At 43.2% G+C, this 23403-nt stretch overlaps 2 protein-coding genes across 2 annotated transcripts; both read right to left on the reverse strand.

The window, feature by feature from the left end:
* Window positions 1-369: 369 nt before the first annotated feature.
* On the reverse strand, window positions 370-6508 carry LOC132533986 (coiled-coil domain-containing protein 81-like). Its single transcript, XM_060177406.1, has 8 exons — window positions 6392-6508; window positions 5471-5564; window positions 5036-5179; window positions 4386-4490; window positions 3356-3528; window positions 2137-2215; window positions 1711-1931; window positions 370-518 (listed from the first exon to the last, which is right to left on the reverse strand). Exons 3-8 carry the CDS (start codon window positions 5159-5161, stop codon window positions 389-391), a joined length of 834 nt encoding a protein of 277 aa, XP_060033389.1. The 5' UTR covers window positions 5162-5179; window positions 5471-5564; window positions 6392-6508; the 3' UTR covers window positions 370-388.
* A 1300-nt stretch (window positions 6509-7808) lies between these two features.
* LOC132533729 (coiled-coil domain-containing protein 81-like) lies at window positions 7809-20232 on the reverse strand. Its single transcript, XM_060175780.1, has 6 exons — window positions 20103-20232; window positions 14579-14640; window positions 13453-13606; window positions 13085-13341; window positions 8446-8525; window positions 7809-8031 (listed from the first exon to the last, which is right to left on the reverse strand). The coding sequence occupies exons 1-6, from the start codon at window positions 20230-20232 to the stop codon at window positions 7833-7835; spliced, it is 882 nt and encodes a 293-aa protein (XP_060031763.1). The 3' UTR covers window positions 7809-7832.
* Window positions 20233-23403: the final 3171 nt, after the last annotated feature.

The following is a 23403-nucleotide window of genomic DNA, read 5'->3' on the forward strand; positions in this document are numbered from 1 at the left end:
CACTTAGTATAGCACCCATTACACATGACTCCATTCCTAACTGACTGCCCATTTACCCATGATTCTTCAGCTCTGCTCTTAACACTCCATAAGCCTGGGTTGGAAAATAACTCACTGCTTGAAACTTGTTATTTCCAAAGAGAAATGCCCCACACTCTGTTCCCCACCGTCCACAAAAGGAAAACAAAGGTCCCTTGAGTAGAGGCAGAGGAAAACACAGTTGGTAGACATTTAGCAGGCAGCACAGCTGTCCCCACACTAAACCCAGACTTCTGTCCTCCATGGAGTTCCCTTGGCAATCCCCACTCATTTGCATGAAGCTCTATAGACCCACAGATCAGAGGGGAGGAAATGGGGAGAGAAGGCAACTTGCAACCCCAGAAGGCAATTACTTGTCAAAGGCCTTGGCATCTTCATCTCGCTGATGCTTCAGCACAACATCTTTATCCCATTCTTTTCTCAGGTGTTGATTGATGGTGTTCCTTCGATCCTCTTCTGCACATCTTTCTGCTAAATGCCTGGAGGGAAGGCAAGAGTCTGACTCCATCCACTGCCACCATCTCCCGCCTAGTCCTCTCTCCTTTGGATTCAGTGGGAAATCTGGTTTTGCTCTCACTCTTTGGAATAAGAGGTAAAGGTGGAGTCCAGATGGTGGGGCACCTAGCTGAAGGCACACATTGTAGTGTGCAAGGACCCACGTTCAAGCCTCAGGTCCCCAACTTCAGGAGGAAAGTGCAACAGGTTTCTCTCTACTTTTCTACCAATCTCAACCCAAAATAAATAATTTTTTTCAACAAAAAAAAAAAAAAGAAAAAGAGTCAATAACATGAGCAGATAGAGTGAACCCTAGTTAAGGGGTCCAGAACCGCTTGCTTTCAGCCAAAACCTTGTTTCTGTCAATGAATCCCCACTCAAAAGCTGTTTGTTTCCTTTAACTCATCTAAAAACACATCTCTTGGATCTACCCTATGATCCTGCAATTCCTCTCCCTGGGATATATCCTAAGGAACCCAACATACACATCCAAAAAGATCTGTATACACATATGTTCATAGCAGCACAATTTGTAATAGCTACCAGCAACCCAGGTGTCCAACAGATGAGTGGCTGAGCAAGTTGTGGTCTATATACACTATGGAATACTACTCAGTGATAAAAATGGTGACTTCACCATTTTCAGCCCATCTTGGATGGAGTGTGAAGAAATTAGGTTAAATGAAATAAGTCAGAAACAGGATGAGTATGGGATGATCTCACTCCTAGGCAGAAGTTGAAAAACAAGATCAGAAGAGAAAACACAAGTAGAACCAGAACTGCAGTTGCTGTATTGCACCAAAGTAAAAGACTCTGTGGTGCAGTGGGGGGAGAGTCCATGTCCAAAAATGATTACAGAGCATCTAGTGCAGTTTGTATTGTTATGTGGAAAACTGAGAAATGTTATGCATGTACAAACTATTGTATTTACTGTTGAATGTAAAACATTAATCCCTGGATATATACTCATCCCATAAGGTGGCTTGTGACATGCAACAGCCTCAGAAGTTGACAGGGGAGTAGAGATGAGAAGCAGGCTGGGGCGAGCTAGGGTCATTCATGACTCTCCACCTGTCCACACATGTTTCTACTAAGGTCGGTGTCAAGGGGTGGGGGAGGAGAGGGAGAGAAAGGAGGAGAGGATTATGGTGGGGAAGGAAGGGCCAGGCCCCTTACTTTTCTTGGTTTTTCTGGAGCATTTCTTTTTCTTGCTGCAGATTTTTTATGTGGCTGAGGATAAGCTGTCTTTTGTGGCCTGCAGCGGCTTCCACCTGCTGCTTCATGTATTCAATATTTCTCTGCCGCTTCTCGGCCTCCAGGGTCTTCTCATTCTGCCCAAAGTTGGTGAAGGTGCCCATGGGCTCATAGATGGGCAGTCTGGAAGGCCTGTGTTTCAGCTGGAACAGAGAGAGCCAGTGTGAAGGCTGCAGCATTGGGGTACACTGACAGACCCACTGTTTATAGGAAGGAGCCAGGGCACCCAAACTCACATGAGGAAACCTGCTAGGTGGGTGGGGGCCCAGTATTCTACCCTCCACACACCTATGTTCAGAGTGCTAGGAAGCAGTGTACAGTTCTCAAAATAGCAACCCGTCCACTTACCTGGTATTCCAGTGCTTTCTTATACATTTCTCTCTGCTCAAATTGATGTTTCTTCAGTTCAGCTTTTTGTTCATCAATCCTGATAATTGGAAGAGGAGGAGGTGAGACCACAGTTTATTCTAATGGAGACCAACATCATCAAAACACACCCAACAAGTTACAGTGGGAATAAGTTCCAAGGAATTAACAGCTGGCACTTCCTTCTGGAAGCCTCCATTACACCTGATTGAGACGGGCCTTGGAGCCTGGTGGTGTCTTATCTGGGAGAGCACACATGCTGCCATGTGTAAAGACCTGAGAGCTCAAGGTCCTCACCTGGAAAGAAGATGCTTCACAAACAGTGAAACAGTGCTGCAGGTGTCTCTCCTGTTATCTCTCTCTCTCTCTCTCTCTCTCTCTCTCTCTCTCAGTCTATCAAAGAAAGGACTGTCAGGTTTATGGCCATACCACCCTGAACACACCCGATGTCATCTGATCTCAGAATCTAAGCAGGGTCAGACCTGGTTAGTACTTGGATGGGAGAAAGGACTGTCAAAAATAGTGAAGTGTCAGGGCACCAGGCCCCAAATAACCATAGTGGCAAATAAGGAAGGAATGGAGGGAAGGAGGGAGGAAGGGGGAGAGAGAGAGAGAGAGAGAGAGAGAGAGAGAGAGAGAGAGAGAGAGAGTCTAGCTTTATGGAGGCAGGAATTACCTCCATTTGGGGGAGTATTTCCCACAGCAGTTTCCTTCACTTCTCTCCTAACCTCCTCCCTGACTCAAATGTTCAGCCTCAAGCCATGTGCAACAAAACACTCTCTTTCCTCAGAAGTGGGAAATGAGAGAAATGTTCATCCCTGTCTGAGCTACAGGAGAATGGCAGGTATGAGTATGTTGAATGCTTTCCATGATGGCCTGAACCCTGCTTCCAGTCTGGGCCCCCACACTCCTGACCTTGGCTCCAGGGCCCCCAAGAGACTGATGATAAACCTACACTGGGAAGGGTCCCTGCCTCAGACTGGCCCCTTCTTCCTCTACTAACACCACTGACCACAAAGCCAAAGGCCATGGTGCTGACTGACAACTGTGCCTGGCCACTAAGGCTGTCCTGACACTAAGCATGGTGGCGATGACGGGCTGCATGGGGATCCTGGTTGGCTGCCTGAGATGTGCTGAAGCACTAGCTGTGCTGCCCAACCCTTCCCCACCGGAGTCTCCCTGCAAGTCCACCAAAACTCACTCTTGTTTGAGTTGCAGCCGTTCTAGCTGCTCCAAGACTTCCTGGCTTTCTTTTTTTTTCTTGGCCAGTTTACTATTGGCATCTATTTGTTTAAGAAGGTTCTTAGTATACTCATTTTTCTTTTCAGTGACAATAGCAGCACTTTCTGGTCGGTTCTCAAAGATGTATGGATTCTAGGATGAAAGAGGAGCAGTTCATTTCTTTGAGCTGAGCAAGAAAGCAACTGATGGGCTAGGAAAATAGCTGGCTTATACAGTGACTGCTTTGTCGTTGGTAAGACCTGGGTTTCAGCCCTGCGCTACCACACTGAAGGAGCCTCAGTGCTGTGGTTGCTTTCTACATCTATCTAAAAGAAAGAAAAGTCATTTTTCAAAGTGCTGATGAAGCAGCTACATGTTGAACTCACCTGCTCCAAGGTGACTCTGAGCAGAACTGACCAGAGGTCACAGGTCTTTTTTTTCTTCCCCATGGTATGTGTATGTATGTATGTATATGTGTGTGATGTGAATATGTGTGTGTGTGTGTGTGTGTGTGTGTGTGTGTGTATGTGAACAATCTAACCCCAGGGCCAAAGGTGTGCAATCATAGGTTCTTCTACTAAGCTCTACCCTAGGCCCAAAGCCCTGCATGGTGAACAAAGGCAATACAGTGGACTATCTATCATGTCCAAGAGTTCTCAGGTTAACTAGATAATGGTGTGAAAAAAGGATGATTTAGGTAGATAAAAAAAGAAGCCAAAGTGACTAAAAACATGAAAATGGTGGTGAAGCATATTCACTACCATCTGTAATGAGGTTTCTCGAAACTTCTGCACCTAAAGCTCACCTGAGGGTCTTACACCTGTGGAGACCTCAGTTCTGGGGGTGTGGGGAGGGGCCCAAGATTCTATGGATTCTATGAGCTCCCACTCAGAAAGTAAGTGTCACTCTTGTAAAGCCCACTGGAATACCTTTAATCTGCCCTCCAGAGGGTGGGTTCAAACATTCCCAGACAGGGTTATATGCAAGTGAGAGGCAGAAACAATTCTTACAGAAAAGTGGCATTTCTGATTCCTCTGTGATTTTATAGCATCTGCGACACCAAGGTTATATGCAGCATTCTTCATGCATTCTTCTTTTTCTGATTTTAGTCTCAACTTTGCAAGGAAAAAGAAAATAAATAAATAAAACCAACAGACACTGAAAATGTCATTCTGTTTCTGTGGCTACTAACCTTTCTCTCTACAAAGACTGTGTTTCAAATGAGTCCAAACTGATTGGGCTTTTCTATGTTTGTTTTGCTCCCTGACAAAATGTTTCCCAGTCAAGACCTTTCTTTTTCAAACCCAAGGCCTGATGGGTCAAGCAAGCCAAGCAGAATGGCAGCTGAAAATGGTGGCTATCTATGTTCTTCCCTGCACTCATGCAGCAGAGAAGAGTAAAGGCATTAATCCTCCAAACCCCTCCCCAGTGCATTTATATAAGCTGTGAAGAGATCAAAAATTAGCTTCAGCTCCTAAACATAGTGCACCAAACAAGACTTTAGTCTGTTCCTGGAAACCTGGCCATGACCCAAACTTTATTCTCACATGAAATGCCTGATTTGGCACACTGCCAGGGAGACATGCGCAGGACATCTGCAGTGGCCTTGTCTTGTCTGCTGCCCCCACTGCACCACCTCTCAATCAATGCATAACACTACCTGGTCTTTGAATGCAGTGTCCTTGTTGTTCATTATCTGGTATTGATGTAGAAATTGCTCGTCCTGTTCTTCTTCTTTGTTCTCGACTTTAGAATACAGTGCACTGTTGGCCTTAGTGCGCTGCATACACACGTAACAAAGTTCCTACAATGACACCAAGGGTCTGTTCCTATCTTTTGCTTTCTTATCTTCACACTTCTTCCTGTGCCTCCCCCATGGCTGGATTTCTCCAGTCTCAGGAGTGTGTTTGATAAAAGGACATTTAACAGCGATTGGCATGATGGGTTTGATAGGCTGAGTCCTCGGGTTGCAGGAGTGGCCACAATCCCACTTGATGTGCAGGGTCTATGTTCACTCAGAACCCTTGTTCTCCCAGCCCTGTTTGTGTTCAGTGGCACCCACCCCCATCATTTGCTTGTCTGAGGAGACTGGTACCTGTCCTGCTTTCTCATGATCCCTACAAGTTGTAGTCTCAGAGGTCTTAGGTTCTGTTTTGGTGTTCTTTGATGGACTGGGTGGATGTGGCACACTATAAGAAAACAACAACAGGGAGTCGGGCAGTAGCACAGCGGGTTAAGTGCACATGGCGCAAACAAAAGGAGCGGCCTAAGAATCCCAGTTTGAGTTCCTGGCTCCCCACTTGCAGGGTAGTCGCTTCACAAGAAGTGAAGCAGAACTGCAAGTATCTATCTTTCTCTCCCCTCTCTCTGTCTTCCCCTTCTCTCTCCATCTCTCTATGACCTATCCAACAATAAAGACAACAATAACTACAACAATAAAACAACAATGTCAGAAAAAAGGAATAAATAAATAAATAATTAAAAAACAACAACACAATTTCACATCTAGAGTGAAATTAGAGGCAAATATAGCCAATGGAAGACAGCTGAGTGGTTCTCTTCTGAGCTCTGCATTGTATAGGTTAGTGACCTATGTGTCTGATAACCCTGGATTTCAATCTCAGCATGCTTGTTTACACTTGACTTTTGAGCATTACTGACTGCACTTTCTCAGGCATGGGAGGTACAGTGAACACGCACACACACACACACACACACACACACACACACACACACACACACCTTCTGCCTGTGGAATTAACATTCTAAAGCAAAGTTAAACAAGGTAAGTGAGGTCTCCAGTGTGTTTGGCACTGCTGACGACCATGCACACCTAGCTTCCCTCTGATAGACTGTGAGCCCTGGACATCCCTGCAGTCCTCACCATGGAGCACAAATGCAGGGACACCATGTGAAGGCATGGATGGAAACATCTAATATCCCTGAATCAAGATAAGACTCAAACTACACTTAGTACAGTGTAATCCCCACACTCCACAAAAGACCAGCATGTTACCTTTTGGTCCCTGTTTTTGTAAAGACAGTCTTATTAGGCTCCACTGAGATAGGCAATATTATGGGAACAATATTTCCAGTTGCTGGAATGGGTTTTTGACCTGGAGGTCTAGGTAGAAAGTTGTCTGCGGAATAAGAGATAGAGTTAAGTTTCCTTTCAGTCGTTTCCTTTGAGGCTTTAATGGTCATAGATACAATGAAGAGAGAAAATTACAATAGGAACATATAACACATTCTTACTCTACACCAACTGTGCTAAGTGCTTAATATAATGCATAATGGGCCAGGGAGATCGCATAGTGGTTATGCCAAAGACTTTTTTGTGTCTGATGCTCTGAAATCACAGGTTCAATCCCTGGCAGAGAGACACAGAGACAGATACAGAGAGAGAGAGAAAGGAAGAAAATGAAAGGAAAAGATTGCATAAATAACAACTTAAGATAACAAATAGTATCTCTTTATGAAAGGAACAGTCCTCAAAACATTGTCTGGCAACTTCTAGCTATCTCTAGTAACTTAGAAAAAATAAATAAAACCTTTGTTATTTCTACATATGTTTCAACCAAAGTCACATCAGCTACAGACATGAGAATCCTACTATTTTCTATTAAGCCATATAAGACAGTTGTAAAACTCATACTCAGAATATATATATGGAACATGTTACATGCAGCTCACTTGATGTATTTCTGTTACCTACCTAGGCCACTCCACTCCCCCTGTAGCCATATGAACTTGAGTCTTTTAAGTAGTAGAGAGACAGCAAAGAGTCTTAGTTGAGAATCTCATGGATTTTAGTTAAGGTGTGATAGAAAATTCTAGAAGAGCTCTTCTTTTTTTGTTTTTATTGTTGTAGTTGTTGTTGATCCCATTGTTGTTGGACAGGACAGAGAGAAATGGAGAGAGGAGGGGAAGACCAAGAAGGGGAGAGAAAGATAGACACCTGCAGTCCAGTTTCACCGTTTGTGAAGCAATTCCCCTGCAGGTGGGGAGCCGGGGGCTCGAACCGGGATCCTTACACTAGTCCTTGTGCTTAGCCACCTGCGCTTAACCCGCTGTGCTACCGCCTGACTCCCTAGAAGAGCTGTTTCTTAGAAGAGCATATTTCTTGGGAGTCGGGCAATAGCGCCGCCGGTTAAATGCAGATTGCACAAAACACAAGGACGGGTATAAGTATCCTGGTTCAAGCCCCTGGCTCCCCACTTGCAGAGGAGTCCCTTCACAAGCAGTGAAATAGGTTTGCAGGTGTCTGCCTTTCTCTCCCCCTCTCTGTCTTCCCCTCCTTTCTCCATTTCTCTGTCCTATCCAAGAAGGACATCAATGACAATAACAACTACAACAACAATAAAAAACAGGCAACAAAAGGGAAAATAAATAATTATAAAATTTAAAAAAAAAATTCTAGAAGACCAGTTTCTTAGAAGAACACATTTCTTATAACTCTAATGGTACTGATTTTCGGCACAGGAGTTGCTCAGCAACAATGCCCTGCTGCTTAGCAGAAAAGAGAAGACAGCTAAAATCTTTGGCTTACCTTGCACATCATCTTTGTCTGACTTCATTCTTAACACGGATTTCCTCAGTTTAGGTTGTTCAATTTTTTCCAGTGTTTCATTATTTCCTTTTAATTCAAATTCAATTCTAGGAATGGACCAAAATGTTTGCCTGCTCACTGGATCTGAATAAGATACTAGGAGAATTCTCAGTTCTGAGCAGCACCCCAGCCAGCATGATAATACTGAAATAAACCTACTTCTCTTCCATGAGTGAGTGCCTGGACTTTGTTATGCAGAAGTCACAGACTGAAGACTCTTTTCTTTTTTAGCCTGAGTCTGACTGTGACCTGCCTCTTCTAAACTGAGGTCTCAAAAGTACTCCGGGGGGGGGGGGGGGGGGAGGAGGGGATGCCTCTGGGTTTTGGTTTCAGTTTGAATGTGTCTTTTCTAGTTCTGTCACCAGATTCAGTACAGGGCTGTCAGAGTGGTATGTGGTTGGCAGAGAGTTTGGGAGGCCAGAGTTGATAGGTCCATGGAACCTATGGGGCAAGGCACTCACCTGGGGAAGGAAAGAACACAGTTTGGATTTCTCTTCGAAGTTTTGATGTTTGCTATAGTTGAATTGACATTTTGAGTTTTCTGGAAAATAGGGAGAGAGGAGATTTATACCTGGTCTACATTCCAGGACATAGATGACTCAAAGGCTCCCTGGAAGCAATGCTACTGGAAGGCTGGCTTGTTGGGTGCTCAGTGACTAAAGCCTCAAGCTTACCGTCCATTTAATAACGATCTCCCTACTCTTCTCCCAGATCCAGCTTTCTAGTCCCTTTTCCAACTATTACACCATTTCCCCAGACAATAACCTGTGTCCACCTGCATATTACCTGTTAGGTTCAGGCAAAAATGAACCCCTTGGATAAACCTAAAATAGACCTGCTTTTTCCAAAATAGAGACCCCAAATCTTCATCTGCAATATCCTTGCCTTTAGGTTCATGATTAGTCAAGAATATGTTCAGCTTTCTATATTAACTCTTTTTCAGCCACCAGGTTCCAGATGATACCATGATGCCAACCGACTTCCCTGGACAGACGACTCTACCTGGAGCCACACCTATCTCAGATCTCTGCCCCACTAGGGAAAGAGAGAGACAGGCTGGGAATATGGATTGACCAGCCAATGCCAATGTTCAGTGGGGAAGCAATTACAGAAGCCAGACCTTCCACACTCTGTACCTCATAATGATCCTGAGTCCATACTCTCAGAGGGATAAAGAATAGGGAAGTTCGTTCCCTATTTCCTATTATACTTACTGCCAAGATATCCTTATCAAAGCAAGGACTGCAAAAGCTCAATAAGGGCAAGAGACTAGCATACTTTAACAATGACTCTTTGTCACTATCAGGCCACCCCAGCATGCTTCACTTCAGACTGTGTCCAGAGACTTCAGGTGTGGGACAACAACCCTTCAGCTTCATCACTCAGGTAAGACCTTTCCTTTCATAGTATTCTCTAATTCCATTCCAGGTGGTCCACTCCCCAATAAAGTCCCCAATCCTAGATATAGACCAGATCCCCTGAGATAAAGCACATGTTAACATGTGTCCATAAACCAGGAAAAATATACACCTGAAAGCAGAAGTACACAAGAGTCTGCAGTGAGTACCCCCCCAACACCTCATCTGCACTATTCCAGCCTTTAAGTCCATGATTGTTCAACAATTTGTTCGGCTTTGTATGTTAACTCTCTTTTTAGTTACCAGGTTCCAGATGCCAGAATGATGCCGACCAGACTTCCCTGGACTGAAGTCTCCACCAATGTGACCTGAATCCCACTTCCCCAGAGACCAACCCTACTAGGGAAAGAGAGAGGCAGACTGGGAGTATGGATCGACCAGTCAGCACCCATGGTCAGCAGGGAAGCAATTACAGAAGCCAGACCTTCCACCTTCTGCAACCCACAATGACCCTGGGTCCATACTCCCAGAGGGATAGAGAATAGGAAAGCTATCAGGGGAGGAGATGGGTTATGGAGATCGGGTGGTGGGAATTGTGCGCAGTTGTACCTCTATTATCCTACAGTTCTGTTAATGTCTCCTTTCATAAATAAAAAAATAAAGCTAGAAAAATGAATATAACTAAAATATGCCCATTAGATATCCACAGAATGGAGACCAACCCCAACTCTTCATCTGTACCACTCAAGCCTTTAGGTTCATAATCAGTCAACAACATGTTTGTCTTTATATGTTAACTCTCTTTTCAGCCACCAGGATGCAGATGCTAGCATGATGCCACCAGACTTCCCTGGACAGATAACCCCACCAATGTGTCCTGGAGCTCTGATCCCTCAGAATCCCACAGCCAAAATCATAGTCAATGGTGAAAAACTGTAAGCATTTCCACACATATCAGGTATTAGACAGGGCTGCCTACTATCACCATTACTATTCAACATAGTGTTGGAAGTTTTTGCCCTAGCATTCAAGCAGGAGCAAGGAATTAAAGGCATACAGATTGGAAGAGAAGACATCAAACTCTCCCTATTTGCAGATGACATGATAGTATACATAGATAAGCCTAGGAAATCCAGCAAGAAACTTTAGGAAATCATCAAGCAATACAGTAAGGTGTCAGGCTGCAAAATTAACATTCAAATTCAGTGGCATTCTTCTATGCAAACACTACGTTAGAAGAAGAAAAATTGAGAAATCAGTTCTTTTTACTACAACAACAACAAACAATAAAATGTCTAGGAATAAACCTAACCAAAGAAGTGAAAGGCTTGTATACTAAAAAGTATGAGTCACTAATCAAGGAAATTGAAAAAAGGCACAAAAAAGTGGAAAGATAATTCCATGTTTATGGGTTGGAAGAATTATCATTATTAAAGTGAATATACTACCCAAGGCCATATACAAATTTAATGCTATCCCCATCAAGAATTCAAACACATTTTGTAGGAGAATAGAACAAATTCTACAAATGTTTATCTGGAACCAGAAAAGACCTAGAATTGTCAACAATAATCTTAAGATAGAACAGAACTGGAGGGATCATACTCCCTGATCTCAAATTCTTTTATGGTGCCATTGTAATCAAACATGCTTGGTAATGGAACATGAATAGACACACTACCCAGTGGAATAGAACCAAGAACCCAGAAGAAAGCCCCTACACATTGGACATCTAATTTTTGACAAAGGTGCCCAGACTATTAAAGGGGAAAGCAGAGTCTCTTCAACAAATGGTGTTGGAAAAATGGGTTGAAACATGCAGAGGAATGAATGTGAATCACAAAACACAAAAGTAAATTCTAAATGGATCAGGGACTTAGATGTTAGAGCAGAACCTATCAGATACTCAGAGGAAAATATTGGCAGAACTCTTTTCCATATAAATATTAAAGACATCTTTGTAACTGGAAATGAATCCAGTTACAAAGTAGACTAAGGCAAATATACACCTATCGGACTTCATCAAATTAAAAAGCTTCTGCACAGCAAAAGAAACCAATACCCAAACCAAGAGATCCCTCACAGAATGGGAGAAGATCGTCACATGCCATGCATCAAACAAGAGGCTAATAACCAAAATATATAAAGAGCTTACCAGCCTCAACCACAAGAAAACAAATGACGCCATCCAAAAATGGGGAGAAGACATAGACAGAATATTCACCACAGAAGAGATCCAAAAGACCAAGAAACAAATTAAAAAATGCTCCAAGTTTTTGACTGTCAGAGAAATGCAAATAAAGACAACCGTTAGATACCACTTCGCTCCTATGAAAATGTCATACATCAGAAAAGGTAGCAGCAACAAATGCTACAAGGTTGTGGGGTCAAAAGAACCCCCCTGCGCTGCTGTTCCTTGGTGCAACCTCTATGGAGAACAGTCTGGAGAACTTCCAGAAGGCTAGAAATGGACCTACCCTATGATCCTGCAATTCCTCTCCTGGAGATATATCCTAAGGAACCCAACATGCCCATCCAAAAAAGATGTGTGTATACCTATGTTCTTGGCAGCACAATTTGTAATAGCCAAAACCTGGAAGCAACAAAGGTGTCCAATAACAGTTGAGTGGCTGAGCAAGTTGTGGTCTATAAACACAATGGAGTACTACTCAGGTTTTAAAAATGGTGATTTTACCGTTTTCAGCCCATATTGGATGGATCTTGAAGAAACCATGTTAAGTGAAATAAGTCAAAAACAGAAGGATGAATATGGATGATCCCACTCTCAGGCAGAAGCTTAAAAACAAGATCAGAAAACACAAGTAGAAATTGAACTGGAGTTGGTATATTGCATTGGATCAACCTTCTCATGGTGCATCCCGTGAGTACCCATTTATTGGGGAAACTGACGATCCTTCCTAGCCGACTGAATCCACATTGGATCCCAGTCACTTTCAAAGCCAGCAACAAGCAGACATCAGGCTCAACCTGACGCTGTTGACTGGCTACGGAAGAAGGGCAAACGCTAGAAGAAGAATGTAAAAGATTCCGTGGTGCAGTGGTGGTTGAGTACAGGTCCAAAAAGGATGACAGAGAACCAGGTGGGGATTTTATTGTTATGTGGAAAACTGAGAAATGTTATGCATGTACAAACTATTGTATTTACTGTTGAATGTAAAACATTAATTCCCCAAGAAAAATAATCAAAAAGAAATTATGTGTGTGAGATACTTTTATCTATTTTTATATTTATTTATTCTCTTTTTTATTGCCCCTGTTGTTTTATTGTTGTAGTTATTGTAGTTATTGAAGTCTTTGTTTTTGGGTAGGACAGAGAAAAATGGAGAGAGGAGGGGAAGATGGAGAGGGGGAGAGAATCATAGACACCTGCAGACCTGCTTCACTGCTTGTGAATCGACTCTCCTACAGGTGGGGAGCCAGGGGCTGAAACCAGGATCCTTATGCCAGTTCTTGTGCTTTGGGTCAACTGTACTCAGCCTGCTGCACAACTTCCCAACTCCCAATAAGATACTTTTAAACCATATTTTTCCCCTGGCCTTGGCTCAGACCTTCAGATTGTTTTGTCCTTCTGACTATTTTATCTGAGTAAGACACTTAGAATCAAGCATTTCTTTGCCCATGGGGCACTTGTCATCTAAGACAGACCAACAACTGAAGGATGACACCTCTGTAGACAACAGAGAACTGTAAGAAAGAGAAACAATTAGAAGGTCAATATTACCTTTGCAATATCTTTCTCCAGATTGCCACTTGTATTCACTGCAGACAAGAAGTCCTGAAAAAATTTCATTTTTACTTTGTCATTTTCAATTGTAAGGATACCGATTCCTTGGAAAGTAAATTCAACTTTCTTTCGTGTGCAGATTGATCGTGATAAGAGCTGCAGAGTTTCTTTAATGCATCCTTCGACCGTGTCCCTGCTATAATGCCCCGCTATGGCAACCATGATAAAATTCAGTGGTACAACGGGGATATCCCCTGGAAGAGAAAAGGACAGTTGTGTGCGGGAAAGACAGTGAGCAGATGGCAGATACTCAGAAGTAACTGTCTCTCTTTTAATGGGAAGGCTTAGCCAGTAAAGGGACTTACCAGGTGTGTGGATTTTAGTTTGTCGTAGTCCGTGTAGCTGCAATAGCTTCTCTGACATGATAAAGATCGGTATCTGGATAGAGCTAAACCTGTTCCCAGCATCTAGTTTTTGCCACATAAAAGTAAATGTCCCAAAAGCAGGTATGTAGATCCCCTAGAAATGCAGCAAAAAGGTGGGAAGAGAAGATGCTGACTTCTCTGAAGGGATAATAAAGAAGAATCCTGAGAGAAGTTTAGACTCAAAGTTTTCACATGATTTTTGCATAAAATATAACCAATTAGAAGGCTATGATATATTTTTTCTTTTTAAAAAAATTATTGGGGAATTAATGTTTCACATTCAACAGTAAATATAATAGTTTGTACATGCATAACATTTCCCATTTTTCCATATAATAATACAACCCCCATTAAGTCCTCTGTCATCCTTCTTGGATCTGTATTCTCCCCATCCACCCACTCTAGAGTCTTTTACTTTTGTGCAATGCACCCATTCCAGTTCAGGTTCTACTTGTGTTTTCCTTTCTAATCTTGATTTTTAACTTCTTCCTGAGAGTGCAATCAACCCACATTCATCCTTCTGTTTCTGACTTACTTCACTTAACATGAATTTTTCAAGGTCCATCCAAGATCAGCTGAAAAAGGTGAAGTCACCATTTTTATAGCTAAGTAGTATTATATATATATATATGCCACAGCTTGCTCAGCCACTAATCTATTGTTGGACACCTGGGTTGCTTCCAGGTTTTGGCTATTACAAATTGTTCTGCCAAGAACATATGTGTACACAGATATTTTAGATGGGTATGTTGGGTTCCTTAGAATATATCCCCAGGAGAGGAATTGCAAGATCATAGAGTAGGTCCATTTCTAGCTCAAAGGCTATAATATTAAGAGAAGCTATAGGGATGCCATAGTTGCATATATATATATATATATATATATATATATATATATATATATATATATATATATGGAGAGAGAGAGAGACAGAGACAGAGAGAGGTGAGAGAGCATGATACCAGAGCACCACACCAGCACAGTCAGTGCCAGGCTTCACACTCAAGATCTCAGGCATGTGTGCAGGGTCTGTGCTCTACTGCCTTGTCACCTTCCTAAGTCCTACCTTTTGCAGCCTCAGCTGTCGTAGAATAAAGTCACAAACATAACTCCATATCATAGAGACTTCTGAAATTCAAAGAAAACAAAAACATAATTTTATTTATGTAAGTGCCCCTGTCACTATACAAATTCAAATGGAAAACACTCTGTCAAATAGCAAGTCATTCTCAGCTAGGAACAGACAGAAAATAAGGTCCTTCCTGAAAGTCTGTTTCCCTGATTGTTTAACTTTACCCCTGCTAAGCTCTGTAAATATGTAAGAAATAGCACATCATGATGTGTGCTCGAAGAAAGTCTTTCTGGAATAAAGCAAACTCTCACTCAATTCATTGGAATATTTCCTCCACCCCCAAACCACTACCCGAGACAGAGATACCATAGTCTTTCACTTCCAGTATGTGGAGGTTATACACAGTCTTTCTGATGTCCGAGGAAGGAAGCACAGGTTGTTCAAGGAGAACTAGTAATTGCTCTTATGGACATTGGAGACAAACTTGGTGGTGGAAACCTACCCCAAAACATATGCTATGATAAGCCAAGTACTAAAGGTAAGTAAGTCAAATACTAAGATTTTTGCCCTATCCTCTAAAACATGGTCTAAATCATAGCTAATCAATGTATTAAAACTAATCAGGGCATGTGAGGGCAATCTGGCTGTGACATCTGTCACCCCATTGATTGTCAGGTTGATTTGGCTGATCTGGCTGGCTAGGCGGGTGTCACCTTCCTCCCTCACCACTCCATGTGTGATCCTCCCAATGTCCTGCACTCGGCCGAGGAGGATGGCCTTCCCTAAGTAGAAGTGACTGGTCTTTGGTTGAGGGCATAAGAGTAGCTGTGCTCCCCTGCTAGAACCTCCAAACAAGCTCTGAATCTGATCATTTATTTCCTCTATCCTGTCATATTTTCATCACCAAAGAATTCTCCTCCTGGAAGCTAAGCACAAAAGAGATCCTCCAACCTAGTCCAACTTGTACCCACCAAGTTAAAATTTTCATCATGATCAAATATACATAGGAATAAAACAGAATCTCACTATTTGGATCTAAGGGAGCCCTTTCCAAGTTAGTGCGTCAAAATCACTGTCTTTCACATAGATTTGTGGCAGGCAGCTCAGATTTCAGGAAACACATCTATTCAAAAAGAAAATGACCTAGTTGGGACCCAGAGAAACAGTATTTCTTGCAACCAAATGCGAGTAGAAAGGCTTGTGAGAGCTAAATTGGAAATGTAAGAGTCATGTTTCTTCATCTGGATACTATACAAATCCACTGTGTGGTTTTGCTTTTAAGAATCTAGTAGATGTTCTAATAAGAGCAACATTAAATTCCTTTGACCTGATATTTCCTACTTCTCATTGAAGACAGAGAACACATGCACAGTATTCACTCTCAGAAGTTTTTCTTTTTCTTTTTTTTTCCTCCAGGGCTGTTGGAGCTTAGTACCTACACTATGAACCCATTGCCCCTGGACACCTTTTTTTTCTTTTCTTGGATAGGACAGAGAGAAACTGAGAGGAGAAAATACTGCAGAGAGGAGAAAGGTAGGCACCTGCAGACCTGCTTCACCACTTGTGAATAGACTCCCCTGCTCATGGGGAACCAAGGGGTTGAAATGGTATGATTGTGCAGCTCCTTGCAGTTTGCACTATGTGCACATAAGCCGGTGAGCTACCGCTTGCCCCCCTCTAGAATAGTTTCAGGCCTCTGCAATTCAGTTGGTATAGATTTAGAAACCTTACAGACTTGATTTCAAACTAGTTTTTCTGATGACCCAATATGTCAGTGTGTCAGAGAATTGGAATATGACTTTTATATTTAAAAATACTTCTCTACCCTTCAACCAATGAGGCTTTTGCAGCAGTCACTGACACTGTTACCTTGCCAACAAGCTCACCGAGCCTGCATCCACTGTGCCCTGGAGATGAGGGCTTGTGGCATCAAAGGCTGGCTTTGTGGCATCATTCTCTCTTGGGATTCCCTATGTCTCTCTGCCATTTCTTTTCAGTTCCCTCAGCAGGTTCACTTGCTCAGTTTTGACATCAGTGCTGGAGCTTGTTGAGGTCTAGCCCCACATTCTCTTTTTTCCCTCCGTGCCCTCTGCTTACATCATGCCCAGGACCTTGCCAACCATCACTATGCAGATCTCTGCCAAAGGCAAATTCAGAAGCCTAGGTTCCCTCCTGTCAACCCCCTACCACCAACATACACACAATCACCTTTTGACTTCCTACCTGAATATCCCACAATCGATATGCTTCGATTGGAGAAATAAATAGCACAATGGTTATACAAAAAGACTCAAGCCTGAAGCTCTGAGGTGCAAGGGTCAATTCCCAGCACAACCATAAGCCTGCAAAGGTCAGTGCTCTGGGAAAAACCACACACAACTCACTCAAAACTAGAATCGGGCTTCCATTAAATCTTGTTTTCGATTCAGGTTTTTGCTCTCGACGAATAGCATAATCACTTGATTCACTTGCATAGACCCGAGCTCAAAAGCTGCTTGGAAAGTTCCTCTCTGCTTTATCCTGTCGTGTACTCCATCAACGTAACCAATAGATTTTCATGTCCCACTGGACTTTGAGTCTGTCCACGTTCTACACTTCATTCTACCAATTCATGCCAAGTTGCCATCCTTTCTCTCTTAGATAACTCTGAAAGGAAACAATTGTTCCACGTTAGGTCATCCATTGTTGCCTAAGTGGCGCACATGCTTCACTAGTGCGTGGCCTTTTCATTTTCCTGATTAAAGTTTAAAACACGAGGAGGGGTGGGGAGGGGGAACCCTATGAGGAAAAGAATAAGTAGAGAGAAAGAGACAGAACCAGAGAACCATTCTGGCACATAGGATGCCATGGAATTATTCTCAAGACCTCAAGCTTGAAAATCCAACAAATTGAGTTAGCAAAATGCTTCCTTGGACAATGAAGTACTTTGCATGTGTGCTATCCAGGTCCAAGCCCAGCCTCCAACTCCTTAAATGAAATTTTGTTCTTGTGAGCTTTTGCACTCTCTATGCAAAAGTATAACAAATACACGAGAGTCCAACATCTTATCCACTGTGCCACCACCTGAGCTGTCACTTAGATCACTCTTAAAGGCACTCCCGACCTCCACTTAATTCTCCACACTACCACCTGAGCCAGTGTTTCCCAGCACAGATCTTGGGGGTTCATTCCTCTTCTACCCCCTCATTAGGATTATCCTCAATGCCAACCTATGTGATGTGACTGACAGTGCCCCAAATAACATGACTTTTCCCTCTCATTAAACAGACACTTTGGCTGCGTGTCATGCACCCAGTTAAGTGCACATAGTTTTTTGTGCAAGGACCTGTGCAAGGACCTGAGTTTGAGTCCTGGCTCTCCACCAGCAGTGCGGATGTTTTACAAACAATGAAACAGGACTACAGGTGACTATCTTTCTCTCTCCCTACTCTCTAAATTCTGCTGTCTTAAAAGGAAAATATGGCTGCCAAGAGTGCTGACTTTGTATTACCAACACGACACCCCAACTATAACCTTGGTGGGAAAAAAATCACATACTTCCATGCCCAGTCAGACAGCAGCCATAGTGTTGTCATTCACCTCCTTTCACACACTGTCCACCCACCCTCAGTCAAGTGTGTTTGTTCTCCTTGTTCCCTCTACCAAAGAAAATCCTCCCCTCCTGCTCCACTGATCCTGATTCTCACTTCACATCTCCCCCTTCTCTAGTCAACATTGAAACATACCCCACCCTCGCCCTCTGTAAAAGTCTTCCTTGTAGTTCAGATCCTGGAACATGATGGCAGAGTACCTAGTGGGGGTTGTATTGTTATGTGGAAAAATTGAGAAATGTTATTCATCTACAAACTATTGTATTTACTGTTAACTGGAAAACATTAATCCCCCAATAAGGAAATTTTAAAAAATAGCATTCCTAGTAACCATACAAATTACAGCTCACACTCACTGTACATGTGTGTTTATATCTGTGCTTACTGGGTTTTGTGTATCTCCCCCTACTAGGTTATAAATTAAAAAAAAAAGTTTGACTTTGATCAGTTCCCCAGTACCCAGCACACAGCCATACACTTGGAGGTGCTGGGAAATGTCCACCTTTATGACCTGGGACCTGGCATCCAGGCTGACCTTTGTCACATACTGGTCTCCCCAACAGTGCCCACGTTTTTTTTTTTTTTCACAGTTCACAAATGTCATTTTTTTTCTTTATTGGGGAATTAGTGTTTTATATTCAACAGTAAATACAATCGTTTTTACATGCATAACATTGCCCAGCTTCCCATATAACAATACAAGCCTTTATGACCTGGGGACTGGCAGTCAGGGTGGCCTTTGTGACATAATCATCTCCCAGGCAACCTGACCTCTAGCCAAATGGCTTGGTGGAAGGAATACTAGCAGAAATCAGAAAGAAATCAAGAAAAAAAATGAGAAATTTTCCCAGGCATAGATTTCTTAAGACACATAACATCGGGAGTCGGACTGTAGCGCAGTGGCTTAAAGGGGTGAAGCAGGTCAGCTGCAGCTATCTATCTTTCTCCTCTCTCAATTTCTCTGTGTCCTATCCAACAACTATGACATTAATAGCAACAACAATAACAATAAAACAAGAACAACAAAAGGAAATAAGTAAATAAATATTTTTAAAATAATTTTTAAAAAGAAGACCCATAAAACCATTACCTGTTATGTTTCATTTCAGAATTTGTTTGGGGGAAAAAAAATAACCGATGTTTAGTAAGAAATGTTTTAACTATAATTTAATGGAAATATGAAAACTGGGAAAGTAATTAAATGTCCAACAGAGGAAGATGACTTCCAGTGAACCAAAACACCATAGCTCTCCTGTTCCTGACAGCAGAATAAAGTTCTTATAAAAATATGGAAGTCGAATAGATGCCAAGGAAGGGAAAGAAGAGATGCCTCTTCCTGGTTTATCTCACATCATTTAGTGAGAGTCTGGGCAAGAGCCCAGTGACTTAATGGTAATGGTGGTGCCATTCATGAGGCACCTGTTTTGCCAAGAGCTCAGCACCCCCTTGGGGTTCACTTTCAAACAAGCCTAGAAAGTCTTCTAGGAGATGCTGCTCTGGTCCTCTCCCAAACATTAAGCAGCTCTTTTTACGTTCACCCCCACTTACTTTCCAACAGAGGGGGAAAACAGAGAGAAAGTGCAAGAGAAACTGAAGAGATACCTGCAGCACTGCTCCACTGCTCCTAAAAATCTCCACCCTCTGAAGGTGGGAACTGGGGCCTTGAACCTGGGCCCTCCTCACCCCAGTTTCTTAACAAAACACAAGCCCAGGATTCAGGGATGCCACCGGCCGTCTTTTCCTGGCCAGGAAGCTTGGAGGTGGCTGTGGTGAGTGGCATTTATTGGGCACAGACTTGTTGCCAGTATACAGATCATATCAGATTTTGGGGCACCCCAGGCTGTCAGAGTGTGGGTTCCCCCTACCCGCCCCCCAGCCCCACCAGCCTGCCCACGGAGAGGGACACTTGGGGTGGGTGGTGTCCTTACCATCCCGGCTCAGCCGAGCTAGGGTGTGCAGCTTGTTCTTATTCATGTGCTGTCGCCAGATGGTCAACTCTTCTGCAGTGGCACCCATGGCGGCAGAAGGGCCGAGGCCTGTCTTGTCCGCAGGGCGCATGGTTTCCACCCTCCCCACGGAGGTGGGCGGTGGGGCTCGCCCACCAAGGCAGGCACTGGGGTTGTCTGACTTCTGGCTGTGCCTCCAAATTACACTAAAACTGAATGGGCAATTTGATTTTTTTTTTTTTTTAATATAGGGCAAAGGCTCTTCCTAGACTCCCCTCCACACCCTCTGGGCTCAGTATTTAGGGCAAGAGTGCCAGAAGGGCAGTGCTACAATGGAGCTGGGTTCCTGCCCTCCTACACTCTCAGGATTCAGAGAGAAAATGTGGGCAACCTGCCGAAGGGGCGTGGCCAGGCAAGCAAGCAACAAAGAACAAAGGCTCAGAGGTCATCACCTGGGCCCCCAGCCCCCACCCCGTTGCTAGAATGCTGCTGTCAGATCTGCTCCACAGGTTGTCATTCTGGCTTTCTCTGTTGAAGGTTTTTCCCCCTTTCATACTTTTTTATTTCATTTTAATTTTTATGTTTTCACTTATTGGGGGATTAATGTTTTACATTCCATAGTAAATACAATAGCTTGTACATGCATAACATTTCTCAGTTACATTTCTCAGTTTTACACATTACAATACAACCCCCACTAGGTCCTCTGTCATCCTTTTCCAGGACCTGTACTCTACCACTCACCCACCCCATAATCTTTTACTTTGGTGCAATACACAAACTCCAGTTTAGGTTGACTTTTTTTTTAATGTTCTGTTCTTAACCTAAAAAATGAGTTTATAGCTGGGATGAACCTTTTTCAGTATTATCATCATCAGTGATCTGATAGTGGCTGACAAGATGATAAGATTACAAGGGTATAGTTGCACATTACACCCACCACCAGAGTTATGTGACACCCTACCCCAACCACAAAATAACCATAGTTCTCACAAAGTTTTTTTTGTTTTGTTTTGTTTCTGGTGTTATTGCTGGGGCTTGGTGCCTCCACCAGTCCTAGAGGTTTTTGTGCCCCCCCCCTTTTTGTTGCCCTTGTTGTTTTATCATCCTTGTGGTTATTATTGTTGTTATTGACATCGTTGTTGCTGGATAGGAAAGAGAGAAATGGAGAGAGGAGGGGAAGACAGGAACAGAGAAAGGTAGACACCTGCAGACCTGCTTCACCACTTGTCAAGCAGCCCCCTGTAGGTGAATACCCTGGGGTTAAAACCAGGATGCTTACACTGGTCCTTGTGCTTCAGGTCATGTGTGCTGCCACCTGACCCACCTCACAAAGTCTTAGAGACAATTTGGCTCCTCTTACCACCCACCCCCTTCACCTGTCTTCTCCTTTCTTCATTCTCCTTCATTATTTATCATTTCTCCTCCTCTTTTTCCCCTCCCTTCCATCCCTTACCCCCTCCTTTCCTAAGTTTGTGTTTCAACCCTCTATATTCCACACATGAGCAAAACCAAATGGTAGCTGCCTTTCACTCCCTTATTTCACTCAGCATCATCACCTCCAATGGTCTTTTTTTAAATTACAAAGCAGTATTTGTCTCATCGCACTTGACACTTCTTTATCCAGTTGCCCCTCCATTCCCTTACCTGCCCCACAATCCTGCACTGTTGTTTTTCACACTCTTCACTGCTAGCTATGACTTCTCACACCTTAAACACAGTCATGTATACCTTGTTGTTGGTATGCATGAGACCCCTTATGTTTCATTTGGTTTAAATCCCCCCTGCTTAACACTATTCTATTTACATAACCACTTCATTCTATTTACATAACCACTGTTAACAAGTACCACCCTCCCTCCAGGGCATTTGTGGTTCAGTGATAGGATTCTCGCCTGCTCCACCCCCTCCTTGTCACACTCTGATTTTCGCCAGTCACTTTTCTCTCCACCCTCTCTATGTCACATCCTGTTTCCACACTACTTGGCAAGTATATATAAAGACAGCATTGTGAGTTGTACTGTACTGTACTTTGAGTTTAACTTAGCTCGTCTTAGTGCTGCGTCCTGCATGAATAAAGAGATACTGCCTACAGCTCAACCATGAGTCCCTGGTCGTCTGTTACCCGCCCGTGAAGCCAGCCTGGCGAAAACAACATAACCCGTCGAAAACAACACCTTGCCGAAGGCAAGAACTAGAACTTCATCAGTAATAGAAACAGCTGCTCCGGGGAGCTGGGCAGTAGTGCAGCAGTTTAAATGCACATGGCACAAAACCCAAGGGCCAGAGTAAGGATCCTGATTCAAGCCCTAGCTCCCCACCTGCTGGAGGTAATTTCCTAAGTGTTGAAGCAGGTCTCCAGGTGTCTATCTTTCTCTCCCACTCTCTGTATTCCCCTCCTCCCTCCATTTCTCTCTATCCTATGCAACAACATCAACAACAACAGCTATGCCAACAAAAACAACTACAACAAGCACAACAATAAGGGAAACAAAATGGGGAAAATAGCCTCCCGTGGATTCGTAATGCAGGCAGTAACTCTGGAGGAAAAAAAAAAGAAACAAACAACTGTTCCATCCTGCTCCCCAGTCTGTCCCAACAGAGACTAGAGACTAGTTGGACTCTACTCGGGGTGCAGAACACACAGGCTTCAATCCACAGCAAAGCTAGGGCACCCAGGCTATTTCCCTGCCAACAATCTGCTCTGCAAAAAACAGGAGAAAAGTTCAGTGGGAACAATGCCAAACTTATATGCCAGGTGGTACAAAGTTAACTATGAAGTTTGTTCCCTGGCATAAGTATACTGTGCAAGCCTGTATAAGTCTTTGAGGAAAGATACACTAAAGTGTTGGCTGTGATTGTTTGGGAACCATGTGACATCGTATGTGAAGGGGGAGGAAGAGTTCAGGGAATTATTTTGCTTATTTTTCTCTCTTATTTATGTTAGCGAGCATAAATCAAACCACCATCCACTGTAAGGAAGCAAAGATGTTTATTGACGAATTGCAATCCGGGCCGAGATGGTGACTGGTGTTAGTCTACCAAGCTCGACCCCGAACAGGGCTCAAACCATACAATTTATAGGAATTCAGACTACACTCAGGGAGGGGGAGCACATCACCTTATCAACCTACATCCAATAACAGGCTATAGCAAACACAAGATCCAATCATTTCAAACTTAGCAAAAGCATGATCCATTCAAAGCAAAGCGCGGGCTATTTTCAAATATAGTAAGATCACACAACCAATAGAATTCAACCAGGCAGGGTTGCCACATCCTC

This window comes from Erinaceus europaeus, chromosome 17 (genome assembly GCF_950295315.1).
Source record: "Erinaceus europaeus chromosome 17, mEriEur2.1, whole genome shotgun sequence".
Lineage (NCBI taxonomy): Eukaryota > Metazoa > Chordata > Mammalia > Eulipotyphla > Erinaceidae > Erinaceus > Erinaceus europaeus.

Bases quoted from the DNA above. Each gene is read 5' to 3' on its own strand.
- LOC132533986 (XM_060177406.1), bottom strand. From the start codon at position 5,161: ATGCAGCGCACTAAGGCCAACAGTGCACTGTATTCTAAAGTCGAGAAC. The intron at 3,529-4,385 runs GTAAGAATTGTT...CTTTCATCCTAG, and splicing joins ATCAGAAATGCCACTTTTCT to AATCCATACATCTTTGAGAA. The intron at 1,932-2,136 runs GTAAGTGGACGG...TCTCTGTTCCAG, and splicing joins AGAAAGCACTGGAATACCAG to CTGAAACACAGGCCTTCCAG.
- LOC132533729 (XM_060175780.1), bottom strand. From the start codon at position 20,232: ATGCGCCCTGCGGACAAGACAGGCCTCGGCCCTTCTGCCGCCATGGGT. The intron at 14,641-20,102 runs GTAAGGACACCA...TTTGAATTTCAG, and splicing joins AGCTCGGCTGAGCCGGGATG to AAGTCTCTATGATATGGAGT. The intron at 8,526-13,084 runs GTAATATTGACC...CCTATTTTCCAG, and splicing joins TGGAGAAAGATATTGCAAAG to AAAACTCAAAATGTCAATTC.